Consider the following 26860-nt stretch of genomic DNA (forward strand, 5'->3'; position numbering starts at 1 on the left):
GGGTGTATGCGGAAGTGCCGGGACTGATGGCTGGGGAGCAGCGCAGGCCGAGAAGCTCCGGGGCAGCCTGGGACGTGGACCCCATGGAACGATTCATCTGCCCCATCTGCCTAGAGGTGTATCTGGACCCGGTGCGGGTCACCTGCGGCCACATGTAAGTCCCCGCTGGGTCACATTGTATCATCAGTGTTTGTGCCAAGGGAGTTGTAGTGTCGCTGCAGCTGTGTCCTGTCACCTCACCTGAGGGTCCAGACTAGAATGGAGTCAACGGATCGGCACTTGTCATTTGAGGGAATCATCTGTGTGTCCAGTAGAAAGTGAAAGTGAGGTGTGCAGCTGCTGACATGTCTGGGTGCAGTCCCATGTAAGACGTCACCAGGGGAGTAGATGTCACTAAAGATTTGTTCTGCTATAAGCCTGTATATACCCCCCTCTAGACACGTATACACACATGTATACCCAAGTAACAACCAACATGGCTGCCAGAAAGTCCTGATGGGCTAATAAGCCATATATATATATCTCTTTATTTGAATAAAACAAGTACAATTAAAATTTTAGTTTGAGATCAAAATATAATAATATTTTTCTTCCCCATATAAGGCTACTTTCACACTCTCGTGTGGTGCGGATCCGTCATGGATCTGCACAAACGCATCCGTTCAGAACTGATCCGTTTGTATTATCTGTAACGTAGCCAAGACAGATCTTAGACACAATTCAAAGTCAATTGAGGACGGATCTGTTTTCTATTGTGTCAGTGAAAACGGATCCGTCCCCGTTGACTTACATTGTGTGTCAGGACGGGTCCGTTTGGCTCAGTTTCGTCAGACGGAGCAGCGTTTTGGTGTCCACCTCCAAAGCGGAATGGAGACGGAACAGAGGCAAACTGATGCATTCAGAGCAGATCCTTTTCTATTCAGAATGAATTAAGGGCATCTCACAAGTGGAAAGCCAAAACGCCAATGTGAAAGTAGCCTAAACCACCAGTCCCCCCCCACCCTCGCTATGTGTCTCAGATCTCATTATCACACAAAAAAGAGGAGAGAGGAAGAGGCAAAAAGGGAAACTGCAACAAAGAGTCAAGACAAATAGATCATCAAGGCTTAAAGGGAACCTGTCACCGGGATTTTGTGTATAGAGCTGAGGACATGGGTTGCTAGATGCCCACTAGCACATCCGCAATACCCAGTCCCCATAGCTCTGTGTGCTTTTATTGTGTAAAAAAATCCATATGCAAATTAACCTGAGATGAGTCCTGTATATCAGAAGTTCTGTCCCTGACTCATATCTCAGGTTCATTTGCATATGGATCAAATCGTTTTTTTTTTTACACAATAAAAGCACACAGAGCTATGGAGACTGGGTATTGCGGATGTGCTAGCGGCCATCTAGCAACCCATGTCCTCGGATCTATACACAAAATCCCGGTGACAGGTTGCCTTTAAGAACTCCAAGCTAGGGCTGCAGTAAATGGTTATTTCAGTAATCGAGTATTCTATCGATTTATTTTTTTACGATTAATCGAGTATTCTAATAAGAAAAAAATGAATTAATAGACTGTTTTCCTTTATAAAAACTCATCAGACCCCCTGCCATCAGTCCCCAACACCCTTTGTTCCCCCCTGTGTGATCAGCCCAAGTGCTTCAGTTCCCCCTCAGTGCCATCGGCTCCACTATCCCCCAGTGCCTTCAGCTCTCCCCCACCCCAGTGCCTTCAGCTCTCCCCCACCCCAGTGCCTTCAGCTCTCCCCCACCCCAGTGCCTTCAGCTTTACTCCACCAGTGTCATGTCCCCCACTCCCCCAGTGCCATCAGAATAGCCCCTCCATGGCCCCCCCCAGTGCCATCAGAATAGCCCCTCCATGGCCCCCCCCAGTGCCATCAGAATAGCCCCTCCATGGCCCCCCCCAGTGCCATCAGAATAGCCCCTCCATGCCCCCCCCCCCCAGTGCCATCAGAATAGCCCCTCCATGGCCCCCCCCCCAGTGCCATCAGAATAGCCCCTCCATGGCCCCCCCCGTGCCATCAGAATAGCCCCTCCATGGCCCCACCCAGTGCCATCAGAAAGCCCATCCATGGCCCCACCCCCAGTTCCATCAGAAGCCCCTCCTGCCCCCCCCAGTGCACTCAGAATAGCCCCTCCATGGCCCCCCCCAGTGCCATCAGAATAGCCCCTCCATGGCCCCCCCCCAGTGCCATCAGAATAGACCCCTCCATGGCCCCCCCCCAGTGCCATCAGAATAGCCCTCTCCATGGTCCCCCCCCCCGTGCCATCAGAATAGCCCCTCCATGGCCCCCCCAGTGCCATCAGAATAGCCCCTCCATGGCCCCCCCAGTGCCATCAGAATAGCCCCTCCATGGCCCCCCCCAGTGCCATCAGAATAGCCCCTCCATGGCCCCCCCCAGTGCCATCAGAATAGCCCCTCCATGGCCCCCCCCAGTGCCATCAGAATAGCCCCTCCATGGCCCCCCCAGTGCCATCAGAATAGCCCCTCCATGCCCCCCCCCAGTGCCATCAGAATAGCCCCTCCACGGCCCCCCCAGTGCCATCAGAATAGCCCGTCCATGCCCCCCAGTGCCATCAGATAGCCCCTCTATGGCCCCCCAGTGCCATCAGATCAGCCCCTCCATGCCTTCCATTGCCGGCTGCCCCCCTTCAGTGCCATGTGCCCAGCGCCAGTGAAATAAAATACTTACCTTTCCTGTAGGGGCGGAGCTCCACAGCTCCTTCCTCTTCTCCGCGCGCTGCACTGGACCCTGACATAACACAGCGTGGGATCATTGTGCGCGCTTACGTGCACTATGACCTGATGATGTGTCATGATACAGTGCATTGTGGGCTGGCGAGTGACCACGGAGCGGTAAGTAATAGCAAGTGCTTCACTCCCGCTCCGTGGTCACATGACACAAACAATTTTTTGTGTGTCAAATTACTCTATTTAATTGAGTAATCGTTTCAGCCCTACTCCAAGCTTCCCATATCTTAGTCCACTTCTCTTGAGCATTTCTTTGCTTATATAGAATATTCTCATAGTTTTTAACCTTGTTAACCAAATTTATCCATGTATTCACATCTGGAGTATATCGTGAGAACCAGGACCGAGTAATCAGGAGTTTGGCCAAAGATAATATTCTACCTAGAAAAATCTTTTTATATTTATGACTGCTTAATTTAGAAAGATCACTCAATATAAAACATTCTACTTGTAACTTCAATTTATGGATAAGAAAAGTATTAATACCATTCCAATATTCTTTTAATTCTGGACAGGACCAAAGCATGTGTAGGTGATCCACACCTGGTAGATCACACCGTGGGCACCTAGAACTATCTCTTAGCACACATTTATTAAGCCATAAGGGCGTGACATATAATCTATGAAGAATAATAAATTGTACCAAAATGTGATTAAAATTGTGAGATAATGAACTTAAATTTAGAAATCTATTTCCCCATCCCCCTACTTGAATACCTGGACAGTCAATTCCCCAGGCCCTTTGCCCTGGTGATTGTATTTTAATAAATAGTGCCTTAAGAAATAATTTATAAATATGTGCAATCTTCAATCTCTGCTCTAAATTCCCTATCAATTCATTTACAAAGGTAGAGGTATCTATCTCTAAAAGTGCTTTATCCTTTAAACTAGAAAGTGCCGATCGCAACTGAAGATATCTAAACCACGACAAATTCTCCACCCTTAGAGCTAAGTCCAGGAACAACATTGTCTCTCTATTCTTCACCACCTGTGTAACATATAAAAAGCCATTATTTTGCCAAAACTGATCCCCAACTATTCCATCTAAAAAAGAATTATACTAAAGAGGGGGTGCATTGAAGTGATCCTTTTATCCCCAACCATGATCTAATGGTGCCCCAAGACTTAGATAATAACTTTTGGCCTCTCTCCCGATTAATCAATTGGCCAGATTCTAGTAAATATATTGTTATACGAAGATCTCCTCACCAAAGTTGTAAACAATGCACTTTTCTGCCATTCGCGATACAACCATAACTGGCCAGCAATAAAATAACCCATGAAGTAGGGAAGATTCAATCCCCCCTGCTCCAATGGTTTATACAAATATTCCAATTTAAGCCTTACTTGCTTTCTTCCCCACAACAAGTCATTAATCTCCATAACTTTAAAAAACTTGTCTTCTATCCATATGGGTGAGATCCTCAGAATATAAAGGAGTTGGGGTAGAATCACCATCTTAACCAGGGATACTCTATCAGCTCTAGATAAGGGAAGTTGAAGCCATATCCCAATTTTTGACCTCAGCTTAGTTACCATTGGAATAAAATTAAGCTGTAGAAAATCCTCAATCTTAGTGACTATAGTCATACCCAAATAATAAAGAGCCGGAGACATTTAACTTAGACAGAAAACCCTCATCGGAGGGTACAAATGGTACAGTGACATAAGAGTAGTTTTTGATCCGTTTATATCTAAACCTGAACACCGGCCGAAGGAATTAACCATTCGGATGAGTCTTGGAAGAGTTGTACTTGTATGATCTATAAAAAATAAGACATCATCCACATATAGAGAAATGCGGTCTTCCATCCCTAATATTCCTAAACCCTTTGATTTTAACATCCTGTCTAACGGCCAAAGCCAAAGGCTCTATATAAATGTCAAATAGCAATAGAGATAGTGGGCAGCCTTGACGAGTGCCCCTATTCAAGTCAAATAATTGTTTAATCATATCTATAAATCTATCTCCAAATCCTACCCAAAACCTTTCAGAGGAATCTCCACTCCACCCTATCAAAGGCCTTAGAGGCATCCAAAGACAGGATGGAGCGAGAGGTCCCTCTGGAGGACTGAATGTTCATGAACAACTGATGAAGATTATTTGGTACCCATTGGATGTATAATAGAAGAGATGACCTTGGAGAGCCTTGTAGCCAGAATTCTTGAGAGAAGCTTTAAATCCGTATTTTGTAATGATATAGGTCTATATGACCCCAGATCTATTCTCATTGTATACAATAGGTTGACACTCTCTCGCCCATCTTAATATCATATCTCTGTCCCGTAAGACCAATATCTTAACCAGAAGTGTCCGTGCCTGCCTCAGAGGAATTGGCACCCGGTGTGCCCTATCTACTAAAAACCACCATGACTGCACATATGAGAGATTGACCCCTGACCTCTGTAGGGGCAGGAACAGAGAAAGGTTAAAATGACCCCTCCCACCACCATACACCAGTGTGTTACTGCCCCTACAGTGGCCAGGACGGAGAAAGTCCTCTCTGCCAGTCAGGGAGGTGAAACGTATTGTATACCCCCCCCCCCCCCCCTTTTTTTTTTTTTTTTCAGAAGTACCTGGGAGCTACATCGGAAGCTCGGCTCTTCCCTTGCAGACATCTCGTTCCGGGTACGTCCTCTGCTCTCTGGAGATGCATGCCAAAGCTGACAGGGAGACGGCAGGGTCACGCTCCCTGTTAATCTGGAGCCTATCCTGCGGCTGCCATGGGCCTCCTATCTCCTAGTGAGATCAGCTGGCCGAGATGTCGCACGTGTGTGGGCAGTCTGATGTCCCTTCCGGGTCAAGGAGTATACCTGGAAGTGACTATCTCAGGCGGGGGATTAAAAAAAAAAAAGCTCTGTTCCTTGCTGACAGTCACATCATGTCGGACCAGGAGCTACAGCATCCAAAAGAGCAGGGCGCTCCAACACTGCAAACCGTGAGTGTACACTTTTGTGTAGTGGCAGCAGACCCACCAAGGAAAAAAGTCCATAGTGGGGATTATAGGAGGTGGTTTAGAATAACTACTATGGAATACCTCCCCTTGGGCTGGTACCCCACATTTCAATGTACACTGCACTTTCTTTGATGTACTATACATAGAATCCTGCAGTGATATAGCTGCTCTCTCATAGGTCTCTAAACAAACCTTGAAGAAACCCAGGAAGACTATGAGATGCATCCAATGCTGTGCTAAACTTCCTGATAAAAAAAACTAAAAAGCTCTGTAAGGAGTGTATTACAAAAATTGTGAGAGATGAACAGCCATCTATCATGCAGGAATTCAAGTCCATGATCCAAGAGGAAGTTAGATCTTCATTGGTATCCATTCGCGAAGAAGCCCTTGCAGCACCTCCGCCAAAACGCCCAAAATTTATAGATATATCCTCTTCAGACTCTGACGGGTTGGAGGACGAGGCTTCCTCATCTAAAAGAGACTAAGACGAGCATCCCTTATCTGAAGGGGAAATAACAGATGAATAAAAAAAAAAAAAAAAAAATTCTGCACAACGGAAATGAATGATCTTTTAAAGGCGGTTAGAGATACTATGGGAGTAGAGGATGTCCAAAAACCTCACTCAGTTCAGGAGGAGATGTTTGGGGGATTAAAAACTAAACGCTTTAGAGTGTTTCCCATATACAAAAACATCAAAGAAATGATTATGGATGAGTGAGCATTCCCTGAGAGAAAATTTGGCATTTCTAAAGAATTCAAGAGCAGGTTATTATTTGACCCCACTGAATCTAAGGTATTTGACGAAATACCTAGAATTGACATCCAGGTAGCAAAGGTAAATAAAATAAAAAACTCGCTACCTTTTGAAGACTCTTCCCAATTAAAAGATACCATGGAAAGGAAGGCGGATAGTCTCCTGAGGAAGTCTTGGGAAGCGGCAATGTATTGCCTTAAGACGAATATCACCGCAACCTCAGTGGCTAGGTCGATGTATCTCTGGTTGAATGAACTAGAGAGACATCTAATTAATAAAACCTCACGAGAACAGATATTAGATTGAATTCCATTACTGAAATCAGCCACAGGCTTCCTAGCTGATGCTTCAGCAGAAACTATTAGTTTTTCAGCTAAAGACGTGACTTTATCCAATGCCGCCAGAAGAGCTCTTTGGATGAAATCCTGGTGTGGGGGGGGAATTATAGTATCCAAAATGAAATTATGCTCGATAGCTTTTTCTGGGGAGTATGTATTTGGGCCCCGTCCTGGACACAATCCTAGAAAAAGCTACCGACAAGAAAAAAGGTTTTCCTGGAGAGAAGCCGACAAAAAGGAAATTGCCCTTTCGTCCCCAGTTTAATCAGGGGAAATCCTTTCGGAGGAAAGGGAAAACGGGCCGCTGGAGCTATGCAAAAGGGGGACGGGGTAGAGGATATCTTCTTAATCTCCAAAACAAATCCAGCGACAAACAGTGATGCCAGGATAGGGGGAAGACTAAAAACCTTCTACCCACAGTGGAAATCCGTAACTTCAAATCCTTGGGCTTTAAACATAATAACTTGAAAATAACAAACTGGGAGATCCCTCAGGAGGTTACTACGCTATTCTATTAATTAATTTGAATTTCGATGGTCACTTGGACCTGAGCGTACCTTTGCAACCTCACTGACTAAATTAAAAACTTACACTTTTATTTCAATTCTCATTAAAAGTACAAACAAACTTCTATAGAACATGTGTTAAAGCTCTCAGGAATGGAATCAGGGGCATATGCTAATTGCATTGATACATGTGTATATGTATTCACGTTCCGTAGTACAGCTGATTAGCGGGGTGATCCCACCTCTAAATATCCAATTTATCCTCACTATAAAATTGGATATTTAGAGATGGGAGCACCCCACTAATCAGCTGTAGTACGGAATGTGAATACATATACACATGTACCAATGCAATTAGCACGCCCTGATGTGTACAGTCGACCTAAAAGACGCGTACTACCACGTCCTGATCCGTACCGAGTCTCAAAAATACCTGAGGTTCGCCATAAAAGATCACGGGGGGAACCTAGCCCATTTTCAATTCGTCGCCCTCCCCTTCGGGATATCATCTGCCCCCAGAATATTCACCAAGTTAATCGTAGAAATTATCGCCCTTTTGGGGACTAGGGGTCTTACAATCGTCCCCTCCGTAGAAGACGACTTCCTAATCATATCAGACTCAGAACAACAAATAAAAATAGATCAAGACAGGTTTTGCGACCTTTTAAAAAATCTACGATGGGATAATAAACTTAAACAAGTCGTGCCTATCGCCAAAAAACAAGGGTAAAATTTCTGGGAGTTCTTTTGGACTCCACAAAACAAACTTCCGGAAGGAAGGATAGAAAATATACAAAAAACTGTGAGAGTTTTTTTTTTTTTTTTTTTTTAAGGAGGTTTTATTTCATCAGGGAGACTGAGTCTCTTAGGGCAGATGACAGCCTGTATTGTTGCAGTTCCATGGTGTCAGGCCCACTACAGAACCCTCCAGGCTTGGCTTGGCTGAAGAAGTGGGACAAGCACCAGTCATCACTAGACCAAAGGATTCGTATCCCAGAACACGTAAAAAAGCTCCACACTCTGGTGGTTGGATTAAAAAAAGCTAAGGAAGGGTGTAGAATGGCAGAAAACACCAGCAATAATTATCCAGACCGACGCGAGCGGCACGGGATGGGGAGCAAAGGTCAACACAAACCTCTATCGGGGAATCTGTTCTACGGAGATGGCAATGCGATCCTCGAACTATGGGGAACTCAGAGCAGTATGGGGAGACCTTGAAGGCAGCCTCGGCAGAAATGGTAAACAACCACATAAAGATCTTCTCAGACAATGTGACAACAGTATCCTACCTGAAACATCAGGGGGGTACAAGATCAGTAAGACTACAGAATCTATCCACAAAAATATTCTACTGGGCAGAGGGAAAAGTAAAATCTATCTCGGCCATTCACCTAAAAGGAGAACAGAACTTAATAGCAGATTTTCTGAGCAGGACCACCATAGATCAGGGAGAGTGGTCCTTAAACAGCGAGATATTCAACCTGTTGGTGAAAAAGTGGGGTCTCCCATCAATAGACCTATTCGCATCCAAACTAAACGCAAAAGTCCCATTATTTTGCTCCTTGGGCAATAGATGAGTTTTCCCAAAACTGGAATTGGGACCTCGCTTATGCCTTTCCCACATTCCAGCTAATACCCAGGGTTCTACAGAAAGCATGAAAAAGTCAGCAAAACTAATCTTAATGACCCCGCTCTGGCCCAAGAGAAGTTGGTTCTCCATACTAATGAAACTATCTCCACAGGAACCTTTTAATTCTTCCACTCAGGAAAGATACCTTGGTCCAGGGCCCCGATCTCACATCCACATCTGGAACTCTTCAAACTAACAGCTTGGATCCTGACTCCGACATACTAAGACGCAAAGGCCTTTCTGAGACGGTAATATCTACTCTCAAGTGAAGTAGGAAAAAAGTTACCGGTGCCATTTACCTCAAAATATTGAAAACAGTCTGTATCTGGAGTGGAGAGGACACACCTAACCACTCAGAGCCCAATATTCAGAAGATCCTAGACTTTCTTCAAAAGGGTCTAGAACTGGGCCTCAGGCCATCTACCCTGAAGGTTCAGATTTCAGCTCTAAGTGCCTTCTTTGACATTAAGCTGTCCAGTTATAGATGGATCAGGAGGTTTATTAGATCCTCATCTAGACTAAGACCTTCAATCAGACCCTGGATGCCTTCCTCGGACTTAAATACGGTTCTTAAAGGACTGACAGGGGCTCTATTTGAACCTTTAGAAGACATCTCCTTAAAAAAAAACTTTCACAGAAAACAGCTTTCCTGATAGCCATATCATCAGCTAAGAGTTTAAGCGAAATCCAAGCCCTTTCAATTCGTATATACCTCACTATACAAGAAGACAGGATAACCCTCAAACTAGATCCAGGCTTTTTACTTAAGGTAGTAACCGATTTTCATAGAAACAAAGAAATAATAGTACCTTCCTTCTGCACAAACCCCAAAAATCCTGGGGAGAAGCAATTCCACTGCCTGGATGTCAGAAGAACGGTCCTCAAATACCTAGAAAACACCAAGGATTTACGCCAAGTGGATAATTTACTTATCCAATTCCGAGGAAAGAATAAGGGCAAAGCAGTATCAAAAGCAACCATCGCTAGATAGTTACACTATTCAGGGTATTAGTTGCCCCGTAGGAGTTAAAGCCCATTCTACCAGGGCAATTTCCTCATCATTTGCAGAAAGAGCAGGGGCTTCTCTGGAACAAATATGCAGCGCAGCCACATGGTCTAGTATGAATACCTTTGTAAAACACTACAGATTGGACGACTTATCCAGATCCTCAGATCTTTCGGGAGGAAAGTTTTACAAGCCATAGCCCCTCCCTCCTTAATGTAATGTACCGGTAATTCAGTTTCCATGAATCCACAATGACTGCACAATATCCCACCCAAAAATATATAACTGAATTACCGGTAAGTCTAATTCCGGTTTTCGAAACTTCTCCAACATCAACGTCTGTAAAAATTGAGTGAGATTTTTATCCTCAGCACCCTCGGGTAGACCCAGTATTCTCAGATTGCATCTCCTTGACCTAGTCTAAGTCTACCATTTTTTTTTCTAAGCATGTTCAGATCCGTCTATAGTGTAGCGATCTCAGTTTTTGATATTTTAATTTCATTCTGTAAGGCACCCAGGGAGTTCTCCACAATATTAACTCTGTCTCCAATCTCCTCCCTTATCAGAACTACATTGGTCTGAATTGATCCTAGCTGGATTGAGATTTCCTGTATTAATTCCCAATTTTGTTTAACTCCCAGCAATATTTATTTTAACTGGGACGAATCAGCATTGGATAATTCTCCTTCCTCCAACCTCTCTATCCCCTGAGGTTGAGGGAATTCTTTCATGACTACCTCCGCCATAGCCACAGAATTATTATTTCCTTTAGAGCTAGTATCCTGCAGCCCTTTTTGTTCTGCTCTCGTAGTAATCTTTGGAGAATTCAGAAACTGGTCTATTTTTACAGTTCAGTAGCTCTCGGGGCTGATTTTTACCCCAGAAAAATCAGCTGAATGCTTATTTTGCTTAGGGCCCATTTCCCCCCTCTTTCCTTCTTCCCCCAAAGTAAGCTATTTATATGTTGATCAATTAGTCTGTTATAAACAGAAGAGAAAATCAGCATGGGGAAGCAATCTAAAAAGAAAAAAGACAGAGATCCAGCCAGTCTCCTTATAAAAAGTCTGAGAGATAAAAACTCAGGGAGAGGCGGCCGACAAAACGAGGACAGGAAGAGAGCAAAAGGAATCCATGGGGAAAAACAAACCGGGCCAAAAGGATCCACAACTGCAGTGAATAAGCGGCCGTATTAGGCTACTTATGTTAGTCTTATTAGTTGAAGATGGAAAGATCCCACCAGTCCTCTCAATAAATATTGACCGGATTCGGCAGGACACACAAGCCCCAGGGAGGCAACACAGAGAGTGGAGGGGAGAAGCTGGCAGAGGAATTCACGTGGCCAGCAAGCGGGACAAAGAAGTCGCAACCAGACCACACCGGGATCAGTATTGAACTCAGCCGGGTAGGTATCGTCGATGACAAGCGGTGGAGCAAAGCAGAAGCGGACTCTGTGGTGCAAAGCAGGAGGAGGGAGTGACGCACCTAATCTACGCCATCACGTTGCACAACCCTGCTAATAAGCCTTTCAGGGTTTAAAGAAAGCTGGGATGGAATAGATAAATACCCCTTTTAAAGAGCATCTGGCAGCATGATTAACCCTGTAAACCTACAAGTACCTCATAAATAACCATAGTCAATATACAGTCACCTAAAGAATTATTAGGAACACCTGTTCTATTTCTCATTAATGCGATTATCTAGTCAACCAATCACATGGCAGTTGCTTCAATGCATATAGGGTTGTGGTCCTGGTCAAGACAATCTCCTGAACTCCAAACTGAATGTCAGAATGGGAAAGAAAGGTGGGCTACAACAGCAGAAGACCCCACCAGGTACCACTCATCTCCACTACAAATAGGAAAAAGAGGCTGCAATTTGCACGAGCTCACCAAAATTGGACGGTTGAAGACTAGAAAAATGTTGCCTGGTCTGATGAGTCTCGATTTCTGTTGAGACATTCAAATGGTAGAGTCCGAATTTGGCGTAAACAGAATGAGAACATGTATCCATCATGCCTTGTTACCACTGTGCAGGCTGGTGGTGGTGGTGTAATGGTGTGGGAGATGTTTTCTGGGCACACTTTAGGCCCCTTAGTGCCAATTGGCCATCGTTTAAATGCCACGGGCTACCTGAACATTGTTTCTGACAATGTCCATCCCTTCATGACCACCATGTTCCTATCCTCTGATGGCTACTTCCAGCAGGATAATGCACCATGTCACAAAGCTTGAATCATTTCAAATTGGTTTCTTGAACATGGCAATGAGTTCACTGTACTAAAATGGCCCCCACAGTCACCAGATCTCAACCCAATAGAGCATCTTTGGGATGTGGTGGAACGGGAGCTTTCGTGCCCTGGATGTGCATCCCTCAAATCTCCATCAACTGCAAGATGCTATCCTATCAATATGGGCCAACATTTCTAAAGAATGCTATCAGCACCTTGTTGAATCAATGCCACGTAGAATTAAGGCAGTTCTGAAGGCAAAAGGGGGTCCAACACCGTATTAGTATGGTGTTCCTAATAATTCTTTAGGCGAGTGTATATCCATAGTCACAACACTTAAACCACCTGAAAACACAAAACAAAGACTAATGGAATTACTATAAAAAAAATATATCTTTTATTAAATACAATGACAACTTGTATCACATGATTGGAATAGGAGAGAAAGGATGGAAAAATGACACCTAATACAAAAGAAACTAAAGCAGGACGAAGCCTGGAAGGTGATCCACGTGTTGAGGTGTTCTTCTAGCAGGGTATTTGGTACCTGGCGACCACGGGTATGTTTTAGATGTATGTTATTACGATTAATTATTGAGTTGTACAAGTGTGGTGCCACATTGTGGGTCATGTAGATAAGACTGAGTATTTGTACATTTTACATGTATTTGGGGTGATTCTAAGAGACTGTTTTATGTCCTCTCTTGTTCATTTTGGCACAATATCCGTGCTTGCATCTTTCATGCCCCTCTTTTATGAGAATCATTACTGTTCCTATATCATGTCATATTGGTAATTATAATTAGATCTTATTGGTAGGTTTGGATTCTTTACAGTTGTGGTTAGTCAAAGTCCGCATATCCCTGCTTTAGTTTTTTTTGTATTAGGTGTCATTTTTCCATCCTTTCTCTCCTATTCGGATCATGTTGTGGTATAAGTTGTCATTGTCATTGTATTTAATAAAGATGGATAGATAGAGATTATATATATATATATATATATATATATATATATATATATATATATATATATATATTCTCTATTTATAGTAATTCCATTAGTCTTTTTGTTTTGTGTTTTCAGCATGATTAACCCTGGCATACAGTCTGGTAGGGTTGATCATGCTGATACAATACCTGGATTATGACTGTCCGTTGCTAAGAGAACTGCATTTTTATTGATATGCAAATTACCTTCCTGGAACACTAAGTGGCTGGCCAGAGCCCTCGGAGCACCAGTTCATTTCCAGCTCTTAGGATTCTGTCGCTCTGCTTTTCCCCTGGATTGCCCAGTTGTTTATGCCTGCGCTGTGTCTCCCGGTCTTGGCGCTTGCTCAGTCAGAATCTACGCTGCTTGGAGAGCAGCAGTAGATCCCAGCTTTCCATGAACCCTGAAAGGCTTATCGGCTCATCAGCCATGTTAGTTGTCTTTTGGATACACCCTGTACGTGTTTCTGGCACTGATCTTGTAACTGTCTTCTGAGAGTCAGTGGTCTGACGCCCGTGAGCTGGGAGTAGTATCTGTGCAACAGCAGGAGAGCTGCAGACTGCTGGTCTTCTTCTGTTCCTCAGCTCTTCTTGTTTTGCTCTGCAGATTCTGCTCCTCCTGCCTCCAACAGTGTATGAAGCAGAAAAGTCCTATCTGTGCCGTTTGTCGTTCTGCCCTGAGCCCAAGCTGGAAAGCCTCGGACCTGGAGAGGCAGATGCGGGACATCCAGGCCTCATGTAAAGGTTGTCATATACAGGTGAGTGAGTCAGTCCCGGAAGATGGCTACATCCTTACTGCCTCCAGTAACTGGACTGGACTCATTTGGGTGTTAAAGTGGTTCATTCCATGTAGTCACTTTATGGGCCCATTCACATGGCCGTATTTTGGATCCGAATCCGATCCGCCTTTTATTGTGTATTAGATGCAGACCCATTCATTTCAATGGGGATTCAAAATGAACGCACCCCGTGTGCTGTCCGTATCCATATATCTTTTCCGTGGCTCCGCAAAAAAGGTAGAACATGTCCTGTTATTGTCCATTTTTTTGTTGTAAAATAATTTTGTGTTTTTTTTTGTCATGGACAATAAGCTAAGTCACAAAAGTTGGTATATTATGCATTGTAACAAATAAGAGCATAACGTTACCATTAGGTACTAGTACAGTGAGGTATCAGAATGCAGTTACAAAATACAGTTTCAAAAGTCTGTACATAGCTATATAGTATTAGAAAATTGCCATACAATAACTCAACCTAGTTATGAACAAGGTGGGGGAGAATTCCATGGGATAGTGGGCGGGGAGGGGGGGTATGGAAAAAGGCCATTCGAAGGAGTGGGCGATCAGAAGGCAAATTTTGGTTGTAGGTAAGGTACTACTACAGGTAAGGCACTGCATGTGTCAATTCACTTGGGTGGAGATACATTGCATTAATGTAACTTAGTTAGTAGAAGGTAACTCGTATAATATTGTAAGTGTAATCAAAGGGGAGATCTACCTTTGCACAAAAAGCATAAGGAATACTGGAAGCCGTCTTATTGTCCATTTCTTTTGGACCAGGGTACGATATTTTGGGCATGCATGCAGCCTCACTCCGCTACTTGCGGACTGCAAAATTGATTGTCTTGTAGGGCCTAAAGGGGTTGTCCCGCTGATCAGCTGGTTGGTGTAGCTCGGTCAGCGGAAGTCAATGCTTTAATGGGAGCATCCCTATAGTAGCGAGTTAGTGCCTCTTACAGTGTGGTGCTGACTCCCATTGACAGAGCAACAATTAACCAGCTGATCAGCGAGTGTGCAGGGTTTTGGACCCCTGCCAATTGGGTGGTGATAAGCTATCATCATCACTTAAAAAACCCTGGACATGGGATCTGGGGATGTCCTAAGTTGAGATCATTCTGGGATCAAGTGTGTATATATGCCAAAGATGTATGGGGAGTTGAAGTTAAAGATGTACCCCAACAATGTGTGTTTCAGTTCATTCCCAGGGATCAAGAGGACGCTGACTCATCCATAGTGAGCACCAAAGGGCCACATGTCTTGCTGCTAGCTGGCAAAAAAATGTATACTGAGGAAATGGTTACAACCCCAGGTGCCTACTTTGGATGAGGCCATTGGTACTATGAAAATACTTATGTATATGGATAGATTAGATGCGGAACGTAGTAAAGAAAAAGCCACACAGTCCTTTATTCACAAATGGAGACCATTTATTGAACATTCACTCACTACCTATGAGATACAGGAGGTTGTGAAACCATTTGCAGAAACTACCTGGTATATGAAAGCACGAGTGGCAGGTAGGTTAGGCAACCTGTTAATATAACTTGAAGTCTTGGGATTATATGTGGTGCTATATTGAGTTGGCTGGTTAACTCTGTTTAGTTGAGATGGGGAAAACATATCTAGAGTGACGAAAGGGAGATCTAGGGGTTACGCCAATATGGAACAAAACAATATAGTGTAATTGTACCAGTATTTGTACATGGTGTCCCATCACTTTTCTTGGGGAGAGGGAGGGTGGGTTGGGGGTATAAACATAAAAATGAGATCTAGGCATAAACCTTCTCGAGAACACAATGCTATGCTTTAATCTTGCACCACGAGATGGTACTTGACGTGATTCTTGTATTTTGACTTTCATTGTATGTGTCTTCTTACTTTTTGTAAATTGTACATGATGCCAGATCTGAATAAAAATTTTGAATAAAAAAACCCCAAAAAAATAAAAAAAAACCTGGACAACCCGTTTAGGCCCCTTGCACATTTTGCAGACATGTTCTATCTTTTTGCAGAATAGATATACGGATGAAAAAAAGCACACTGGGGATACGTGTGATTTCCCCGTCTGTTCTGCAAAAGGATAGAACATGTCCTGTACTTGAGCGCGAAATGCAACGCATTGAAGTCTATGGATCCGTAAAAAAATGCAAGTTCAACACGGACTGAATCTTTATTTTGTTGATCTGCAATTTTGCAGACAGCAAAACTGATATGGTCGCGTGTATGGGGGCCTTAAAGCGCTGATTTATTTATTTTGCTACATATACTCCAGTCTCATCAAGAACAGCAATCGTAATTCTGTTTTCTTGTTGGCTTTCAGGCTTCAGGACTACCCTTCAGGTCCCTTGTATGTTCAAAGTATTTGCTGCAGTGTGCAAAACGGATAATATGATGCAGCGCAAACTACCTCCCGGCAGCGCCAAATAGATAATACAGTGCAGCGCAGACTACCTTCCAGCAGCGCCAAGTAAATAATACAGTACAGCGCAGACTACCTACCAGCAGCGCCGCCAAGTAAATAATACAGTGCAGCGCAGACTACCTTCCAGCAGCGCCAAGTAAATAATACAGTGCAGCGCAGACTACCTTCCAGCAGCGCCAAGTAAATAATACAGTACAGCGCAGACTACCTACCAGCAGCGCCGCCAAGTAAATAATACAGTGCAGCGCAGACTACCTTCCAGCAGCGCCGCCAAGTAAATAATACAGTGCAGCGCAGACTACCTTCCAGCAGCGCCAAGTAAATAATACAGTGCAGCGCAGACTACCTTCCAGCAGCGCCGCCAAGTAAATAATACAGTACAGCGCAGACTACCTACCAGCAGCGCCGCCAAGTAAATAATACAGTGCAGCGCAGACTACCTTCCAGCAGCGCCAAGTAAATAATACAGTGCAGCGCAGACTACCTTCCAGCAGCGCCAAGTAAATAATACAGTACAGCGCAGACTACCTACCAGCAGCGCCGCCAAGTAAATAATACAGTGCAGCGCAGACTACCTTCCAGCAGCGCCAAGTAAATAATACAGTGCAGCGCAGACTACCTTCCAGCAGCGCCAAGTAAATAATACAGTACAGCACAGACTACCTTCCAGCAGCGCCAAGTAAATAATACAGTGCAGCGCAGACTACCTTCCAGCAGCGCCAAGTAAATAATACAGTGCAGCGCAGACTACCTTCCAGCAGCGCCGCCAAGTAAATAATACAGTGCAGCGCAGACTACCTTCCAGCAGCGCCAAGTAAATAATACAGAGCAGCGCAGACTACCTTCCAGCAGCGCCAAGTAAATAATACAGAGCAGCGCAGACTACCTTCCAGCAGCGCCAAGTAAATAATACAGAGCAGCGCAGACTACCTTCCAGCAGCGCCAAGTAAATAATACAGATCGGCGCAGACTACCTTCCAGCAGCGCCAAGTAAATAATACAGATCGGCGCAGACTACCTCCCAGCAGCGCCAAGTAAATAATACAGATCGGCGCAAACTACCTCCCAGCAGCGCCAAGTAAATAATACAGATCGGCGCAAACTACCTCCCAGCAGCGTTATTACTCGTAACCATTTCTCGCCCATTGAGAGCAACAGTGTTACCCATATCTACCCTCCTCCCACTGACAGCGGCTCTGTTACCTCCAACAGCTCCTCCCACTCTGATAGCAGAATTGTTACCCATTACCACCCTTCCCTTCTGACAGTAGCATTATTACCAGAGTACCAGTGGAGTAGCAGCTCTGGATGTGACTGGAGTATAATATGGGCTGTAAGTAAAGGAATAAATGTATGAGGTGATGATTTTAAAAATCATTGGGTGTTGGGCAACTCCTGTTAAATTTTTAAAAGAGGTACAGACAGAGTGGCTGTGTAATAATCGGTCAGGCCCGAGTTCCCCTCGAGGCTGAGCTGATTCCGATCATTAATAGTGAGAAAGTCCTGGACTTTCCCCTGTTGGGAGTCAGTTGTTTTTCTTGAATTCAATCATGGGGATTTCCAGCCGCACAGCTTTCTTGTACGTTATCTACTGAGACATATTTCCAGACAGCTCACATGACGCTTTTCTTCATAGATGGCCCTGTCAAACATGCGCAGCCACTCCGCCACTTGTTCCAAGTATGAGAGCTACGTTATGGAGGGGATTAAGTCGGTGAAGAAGGAACAGACGCAGGTTGTCAGGTGAGTGTCGGGTAAGTCGCTGCTGCAAAACTAAGGGCTCATTCAGACGAACGTAAGGGATCCGTGCTGCGGACCGCTAATATACGGGCACTGGCTGTGTGCACATCGAGGTGCGAATGCAGACCAATTGACTTGAATGGATCCGCAAAAGATCTTTTGTGGTGCGGAAGCTCACGGGAGTGCGTTGTAGTGCTTCTGTGGGCTTCTGATCCATGCTTCCGCTCCGCAAAAGATAGGACATGTCCTATCTTTGGCCATATCTTGCGGATCGCGGACCCATTCGGGTCAATGGGTCCGCATCTGCACCACGGAGTGCCCGCAGCTGGAGCCCTTACGGTCGTGTGAATAGGGCCTAAGACAAGGACTAATACATTCTATGTACCAGACGAGTGCATGGTGCCATCATGCCTATGTATTGTATGCATAGCTATCCTTATGTCTGTATACTGGACATGTGAGCATGACCACCCTAATACCTATATGCCAGACTAGTGTATTGTGCCCCATATATTATATAGCACAGTATATATAGAGTCTTCCTGAAGTACAAGTGCCTCTCGTCTGTTTCTGTTGCAGTGATGTCCCTAACCGCTTCACCTTTATCTGTCCATACTGTCGGCAGCAGAACCTGGACCAGGAGGGTTTGGTGGAACATTGCAATAAATTTCACTTCTCTGACCCAACCCCAGTGGTAAGGCCTTACAGTCCTCTCACTCAGGCTATATTCTCTGCCCATCTTCTGCCACCTCACCTGTATTCTCTTCCGTAGGTTTGCCCTATTTGTGCCTCCATGCCCTGGGGAGACACCAGCTACAGGAGCTCCAATTTCATGGAGCACATCCACCGCCGACACAGGTTCTCATATGATACATTTGTGGTTAGTACATTTATGTATTAACATACTTATAAGACATGTCTGCGAGAGAGAGTTCTGTTCTGCACTATTTACATGCCATTAGACACAGATTTGAGTTGCCATAGAGTGAAAACAGATTTATATAATGGCATGTACACACACGTCTGTAAGGGTACTTTCACATTAGCGTTTTTTGATTCCGGCAATGGAACTGCCTGCCGGCAAGCCATGTACAAATGGAAAGCCTTTTTTTCCGGATCCGTTAGATTAAAAATAGCTCCTCCTATGTCCCGGTGCATGCGCAGACCGGAAAACCAGATCCGGTAATGTGGCATTTTCCGAAACGCTTGGTACTGGATCCGACATTAATACATCTCTATGGAAATTAAGTGCGGGGAAAAAATACCCCAGCATGCTGCGGTATTTTGTCCGGTCAAATACCGTACAAGGGACAGAACGGAAGACATCCTGGAAAGCAATCCGTTCAGGATGCATTAGGACAAAACTGATGTTTTTTTTTTTTCCGGTATTGAGACCCTTTACCGGATTTCAATACGAGAAAAGAATAAAGCTAGTGTGAAAGTACCCTTAGCTTACTTTTGATAAGATGTGAATGTGCCTCTGGTGCCCCCTATTGGAATTACTGATGAATGACACATTGCCCTTTAGTAATTGAGAAATTGACATTAATATTTTTTTTGATGGGGCCATTAATTCCATGGCACTGTACATCTAAGAGGGGGTATACATACAGAACATAAACAACACAAGTACAATGAGCATGAACTTAGTAATAAACTGGGAAGGAGAGGACCCTGCCCGCTACAGTTTACAATCTACAAAGGAGAAGGACACAGTAGTTGAGTGTGAAAGCTGCTCACATGGCTGTGTGGTGGCCGAATGCTTATTGCAGGTGGTAAACTTTCCCGAAGAGGTGGGTTTTCAGGTTGCTTCTGAAGGTTTAATGTTGGGGTAGAGAGTTCCAGAGTATGGGGGATGCACTGAGAAATCTTGTAGTTGATTGTGTGAAGAACAGACAAGAGGAGAACAAAGAAGAAGGTCTTGTGAGGATCAGAGATTACATGTGGGGATAATCGTGAAAGCAGATTGTGGACAGCCTTATATGTAGTTGTTGTATCTTGAACTGAATTCATTTGGCAATGGGGACCCAGTGAAGGGACTGGCAGAAGAGAAATGGGTGGAGAGGCGGATTAACCTGGAAGCAGAGTTGGGGATAGATTGGAGGGATGAAAGAGTTGTACATGGTTGGCCACACAGGAGGAGTAGTTCGGGAAATTATAAGGGCATAGACTAGCATTTTAGTTGACTGAGCGGTGAGGAAGGAGCGGATACAAGAGATATTCTTGAGTTGAAAGCAGCAGGTGGAGGTGAGAGTTTGGATGTGTGGTTTAAAACATAAGGCAGATTAAAATATCTTGAGGCAATGGACCAGAGAAAGTGTGGTGCAGGTTATTGTAATGAATTAGGGGGCAGAGTGACATGGGGGAAAGAAGCGGGAGGAGAAGAATAAAGACATAGCTAATGTAGACACGTGAAGATTCTCGATAGTAGAGAAGTGACATCTGGGCCAGAGCGGTAGGTTTGAGTGTCATCGGCATAGAGGTGGTACTAAAATCCATGGGACTCTATGAGCTATCCCAGGTCGCATATATAAATGTAAAAGAGTAAGGGACCCAGGACAGAGCCTTCAGGGACGCCAACAGCAAGGGCGCATGGTGAGGAGGTGGTGTATGAATGGGAAACTCTGAAGGTTCTGTTGTTGAGGTTCAAGGAGATCCAGGAGAGGGCTAGGTGTGTAATGCCGAGGGATGAGAGGGTTTGCAACAGGAGAGAGTGGTTGATTGTGTCAGACAATAGACAGGTCAAGAAGGAGGAGCACAGAGTAATGACATTTGGCTTTGGCGGCTAGCAGATCATTGCCGACTTTGGTTAGGGCGGTTTCAGTGGAGTTATTGGGTCAGAAACTAGCCCGACATTATGTTATTGTAAACAAAGGAGCCTTTGCCCTGCGCGAGCATCGGAGCATGAACTGCTCTGATGCTCAAGTCAGGGGGGCTGCCTGGGTAAAAATGGAGGTTTGTCTGGGTTCAGCTCTGAACCCGGACAACCCCTTTAAAGCTTCTGTTTGGAGGCTCTTCTGCTTGTAATATTAGCAGGTTATCATATTTAGTAGTTGCTGAAATTGTAAATCCGATACATACTAGATAAAGGGGTTATCCAATTTGTCAACCCACACACACACACACACACACACACACACACACACACACACACACGTGGCGGGCCCCTCACCGGTAATATACTTACACCTCTCCCGGCGCCGTTCCTAGTCCTCGCACCGCCGCTGCTGCTTCTTTCTGCACGCTGATGGGGAAGAGCCTCCATAGCGTCACCTGCGATGCTAGGGAGACTCATCCCAATCCCTGCCATTGGCTGGTGTGTGTCCCCCTCCCCCCGACACTGGATGTTTTTATCCGCGTGCAGGGAGAAGCAGCAGCGGCAGTGCGGAGACCAGGAGTGGCGCCGGGAGCAGGGTAAGTATATTACCTGTGAGGGGCCCGGCACATGTGGGGGGGCTTTGAGAAATTGGATAACCCCTTTTATGGGTCTTTAGACGATAAATAGCAGTTCCTTAGCAAAGTGTTACTTTTATTTCATGATAAAACACATTGCTGCAGTCTACTGCAGATCCATCAGCGGAATACAGGCTTCTGTTAACGTGAATAGAATCCGCAGTACACATTGATGTACTTTTCTGATATGTCTGCAGGGAGACCATGGGGCTTTGGGAATCCACGTCATCCTTGTACATGCGGATAGCTCCTGCAGGTAAAGGAGGCAGTTTGGATTATAATTTTTTTTTTTTTTTTTTTTGCGATATTCCTTCCCTAATGATTTCTGGGTTGGGGAGCTTCATGAAGTTTTTGCGAATCCCATCTACTGTTATTTTTGCTTCTCTGCCTCCCTCTAGTGACGCTCACAGGAATTACAAGAATTTTATAATTTATTTCTCTCATGTTAGGATTACAGCGCTGATGAGGATGCCATGATGCGTGAAGCTCTGGTACGATCCCTAACGGACAATTGAGAATATCGGTGACTGAAGATGCCATGCACATTGTCTAGCTCTACATGTTTTGCTGCTCTTCTGCAGTTGGATAATCCATGTAATGGGATAGGCTGCTGATGAGTGGATAGCGTCTGTTCTGTTTAGACACTGATCTTGGGTGTGTCTTCACCGCTCAGTGTGTCCAGGTGATAGATGTCACTGTAGCTGACGCCCCTCTCCCTATATAATGTTCTGTTATAATAACTTTAGTGTACAGGTTTCTATGTGTATTCATGTATTTTGTAGTCAGGGAGATAACAAGATCTTTGTATAATGTATACCGCTGGATTTTATATCTGATTTTCTTTATTGCATTCAGTTGATTATAACCTTCTTATTGGGTCAATGTTTATTTTTATTTTTATTTTTACACATATATCTTAAAGGGAGTCTGTCAGCAGTTCTGATCATGCTAAACTGCTGGAAGCATTAGGTAGATGCCAGGGAGAGCAGGACAAACCTACCTAATGTGTATTGTTTATCATAAGGAGTAGTCTGAATATGAAGTTTTATTCTGCCATATTCTGTTTCTGCCCAGGAGGCGGAGCTATTTGCATTGTACTGCTTCTCAGCTCCTCCTTTCTACTCTGAGTGGCTTCTGTAGCATCCAGCCAGGAGACAACTCCACTGTCACTCAGAGCAGAGGAGAGGATCTATGAAGAAGGTCAATGCCGAGAGGAGTTCACACTGAAGCGGAGTGTAATCTAGCAGAATAAAACTGTCATATTCTTACTACACCTATTTGTCCTGTTCTCCTCAGCTCCTACCTAGTGCTGTCAGCAGTTTAGCATGGTCAGAACTGCTGACAGTCTCCCTTTAAAGTTTCCTTTTTAACTCTTCATAGGATGTAGTCTCTCTAGTCTGAGTTCATCATGCACAACCTCAGGGCGAGATATATTAAACATGTTCAAGGCTTTTTCTTTTCCTCCTCAGATCAGCTCCTCTGTCACCTATCCTGGCTTTTCTGTTGGGAAATGATTTGCTCCTTCGTGCATAAATATAATGTTTTTATGAACAATAAATCATCAGGCAGTTATTTTACTTATAGGGATTCTTCGGGAATACTGATCTTTTACCAAGTGCCCGCAGTCTGCCTCTCCAACAGAACATACCTATAAGTGTGGGCCATTTACTCAAAACATTATTATGCAGGTGCTGACATAAAACAACACAAAAATCGCCTATATAAAATACCAAAATACACTGCAACGCATGTTAGAAATATTTCCAAATGATCTTTATTGATTTATAAAATACAGTGTAAAAACAATTATATGCATTTTCACACCATGACCACAAGGGGGCCGTACTAGGTCAACTATAGTATCACATACAATGTCTAATAAAGGGAAAAGTATGCATTAAAAGTGACAAAGACCATATGGTATTCCCTGAAAAACTTTTTAGTTTCAAAAGTTGGTTTTATTAAAGAATGACATAGGATAAAGTTACAAAACCAGAAACAATATCATAAAAGAGCACCTCACATTTGAGGTGGTTAATAATAGGTGTATAGTTTTATGCATGTAGTATCAAATGAACAGGGAAAAGTGAACGGGAGAAAATAATTTAAAAAAAAAACAGTAGATTCACATACATCAGGTAACCAAAACATGGTATCCTTGTGAATGCAAGGCTTAGGAATTCTTAGATACATGGAGGGGGCAGATGTTGTGGACAGAATGTAACCCAGGCATCTCGGAGCATACTTTAGGGGAAGTCCTGAAACTTTTTTTTAAAGACAAAGGAGTATAAATATACAGACCCAGATTATACTTGCTTTATTTATACTCCTTTGTCTTTAAAAAAAAAAAAACACATGGTCTTTGGCACCTTTGCTACATACTTTTCCCTTTATTAAACATTGTATTTGATACTATAGTTGACCCAGCGAGGCCCCCTTGTGGTCGTGGTGTGCAAATGCATATAATTGTTTTTAAGCTGTATTTTATGAATCAATAAAGATAATTTGGATATATTTCTACATGCATTGCAGAGTGTTTTGGTATTTGATATAGGTGATTTTTTATTTTATTTTTTCTCTCCAAGCAGAAGATTTATACTTACCTGCTCCCCACCACTCTGGTACTCCGAGCTGCCTCTGCTACATCCACGTTCTGGCCCCTGGCTTTTTTCTTTCTGCTTTATGGGCATGGTCACATGCTCTACTGTAGCCAGTGACTGGCTTCAGTTGTAACAGGTTCAGCACATCACCGCTAAAGCCAGTCATTGGCTGCAGTGGAACTTGAGGGCATGCCATGGATTGCCAGAAGAAGAAAACATCCAGGGACTGGAATATGGAGGCAGCGTGGAGAAATGGAGTGGCGGGGAGCAAGGAAGGGTCCATTCACACATCCGTAGTGTATTGTGGATCTGCAATACACCCGGCCGGAACCCCTATAGAATTGCCTATTCTAGTCCACAATAGCGGCCAAGAATAGGACATGTTTTTTATTTTTTGCGGAGCCGCGGCCCGGAAGTTCGGGGCCGCTGTTCCGGAAATGCGGCTGCGGAGAGCACATAGTGTGCTCTCCGTATCCATTTCTGCCCCATTGAGAATTAATGGGTCCGCACCCATTCCTGATATTGCGTAACTAATGCGGACCCATTTGCGGACGTGTGAATGGATCTTCCGTTTAGAGAGGCAGCCTGCGGGCACTTGGTAAAAGCTCAGCATAACCGGAGATCCCCTTTTTAAAGAGGTTGTCCCAGTTGCACAGCTGCTATACTTGTGACCTATTAGGGACTGTAGAATCTCCTCTCTACAAGATAAGACATTTTATTATTTCATGGTTGCCCATTCATTTGAATGGACACATATGATAACAAATTTCCCTTGCGGCAGCCTGCAGCTTCCCCATTTGGTGCCACTTGTTTAAAGTGCATGCCCATTACTGCTTTCAAGAACCAGAGGGGCATAGCACATTGGAGCATCTTAATTCTAGTGATTGTGTGTGCGTGTTTGGGGGGTGGGGGGCGCGGGCTGATACAGATATTGTCCACAAGTGTAAATCTTTTTCTTTGATGTATCAGAAGATGGTAAATAGTGTGGTTCCCCTTTAAACGTAAGAATTGTGCCACCACACTCCAATATCACAAAATGTCTAATCTGCTACAGTCAGTCATTGGCATTTGTATTCACCCATAAATTGGACATATTTGTATATTTTGCTCCACAGTGTTTATGTTTTTATGTGTATTTTGGGCTGAGATTCTTTAAGGCTACGTCTACACGACGACATTTGTCGCGCAACAGATAGGGCACAACTACAGTGCAACATTTGTAGCACAACATTTTGTTGCACCAATGTCGCGCAACAATATTTATAATGGCAGTCTATGGTGTCGCACTGCAACATGCTGCGAGTGCGACACAACAGTCGCAGAAAAATCCATCTTGAATGGATTTTCTGCGACTGTTGGGTCGCAGTCGCTGCATGTTGCAGTGCGACACCATAGACTGCCATTATAAAAATTGTCGTGCGACAAATGTTGTCGTGTAGACATAGCCTTAGAATGGGGTAGGATGGAGTTATTCTTCTAGCCTCCGTCCATCCTCAGGGCCGGCACACTGACTGACACGATCCCAGTGGTCTCTTCAGCAATACGTTACCTATATTGTACATGGAGATTGAGTATTTCTTCTTTATCTTTGTAGCATCTTAGTAGATTCTTTTGCAATAATTTATTTTCTGGCATTCCGTCAGCAGTGGGGGAGGAGCATCATTGAGTGCGGCGCGCGATACGTCTGTTGGTTTTTAGGTCTCGCTTTTCTCTGTTACTTTGCTCTATGACAATTTTTCTTTGCTTGCCTTTTGCATTGTGTCCCATAAGGTTTGGGAACAGAGTTTTGCTCTCGGGCAGAAATGCGTTGGTTTTCCACCTCGACGTATCTTGTAACGTCAGACCCGGCCCATTAATACATATCCCGAGTCTACATTCCCCGTATTATCTGGACGTTTCCCTATTTTGTGCTCCAAGACTGCACGGTTTGAAGGTCTTAGGCCTTATGAATATTTTGATAACGGCAGATACTAAGGCTAGGTCTACACAACGACATTTGTCGCGCAACATTTTGTAGCACCAATGTTGCGCCACAATTTTTATAATGGTAGTCTATGGTGTCGCACTGCGACATACTGCGACGCGACAGTTGCAAAAAATCCATTCCATAGACTACCATTATAAAAAATGTCGCGCAACAAATGTTGCAGTGTAGTAAGTCGCGCGACAAATGTCGTCGTGTAGACCTAGCCTAAGGACTCATGCACACGACCGCTTTTATTCCGTGTCCTTTGAAAACTCGGCTAATGCACCGTTTGCCATCCGCGTCTGTGATACGTGGTTCCAGTCTGTCAAAAAAAATATAACCTGTCCTATTTTTGGGGAAAACAGTTTGCGGACCCATTCAAGTCAATGGGACCGCTAAAAAAACACGGAGGCACTCAAGATTGTCACCCGCGTCCGTTTTTTTTTTTACTATCATTTGCATGGCAAACCTGTCTTAGACTTTTTTTACATTCCTTTTATGTCTGATGGTCCGCCAAAAATAAAGGAAGACACACAGAAACGGAAACGAAAACTGAAAAGGAACAGAAGAGAACCCCATTTTGCGGAACTGAACACAACAACGGGCGTGTGCATAAGGCCTAAGGGCCACTCCGCCCAAAACCCTTCAGAGATGGAATTTCTGTGACACAGTTTCACTCCCCCTTTTTATTTTTTGGTTACTGGTAAAGGCTGAATTATTTTTTTAGGCTGGTTTCGC

General features: G+C 44.2%; 1 protein-coding gene across 1 annotated transcript; it reads left to right on the top strand.

Moving 5' to 3' along the window:
- Nucleotides 1-23336, top strand: RNF114 (ring finger protein 114). Its single transcript, XM_044298907.1, has 6 exons — nt 1-154; nt 13770-13920; nt 18000-18106; nt 18683-18797; nt 18876-18983; nt 22006-23336. Exons 1-6 carry the CDS (start codon nt 27-29, stop codon nt 22069-22071), a joined length of 675 nt encoding a protein of 224 aa, XP_044154842.1. The 5' UTR covers nt 1-26; the 3' UTR covers nt 22072-23336.
- The last annotated feature ends 3524 nt before the right edge of the window (nt 23337-26860 follow it).

Source organism: Bufo gargarizans, chromosome 6 (genome assembly GCF_014858855.1).
Source record: "Bufo gargarizans isolate SCDJY-AF-19 chromosome 6, ASM1485885v1, whole genome shotgun sequence".
NCBI lineage: Eukaryota > Metazoa > Chordata > Amphibia > Anura > Bufonidae > Bufo > Bufo gargarizans.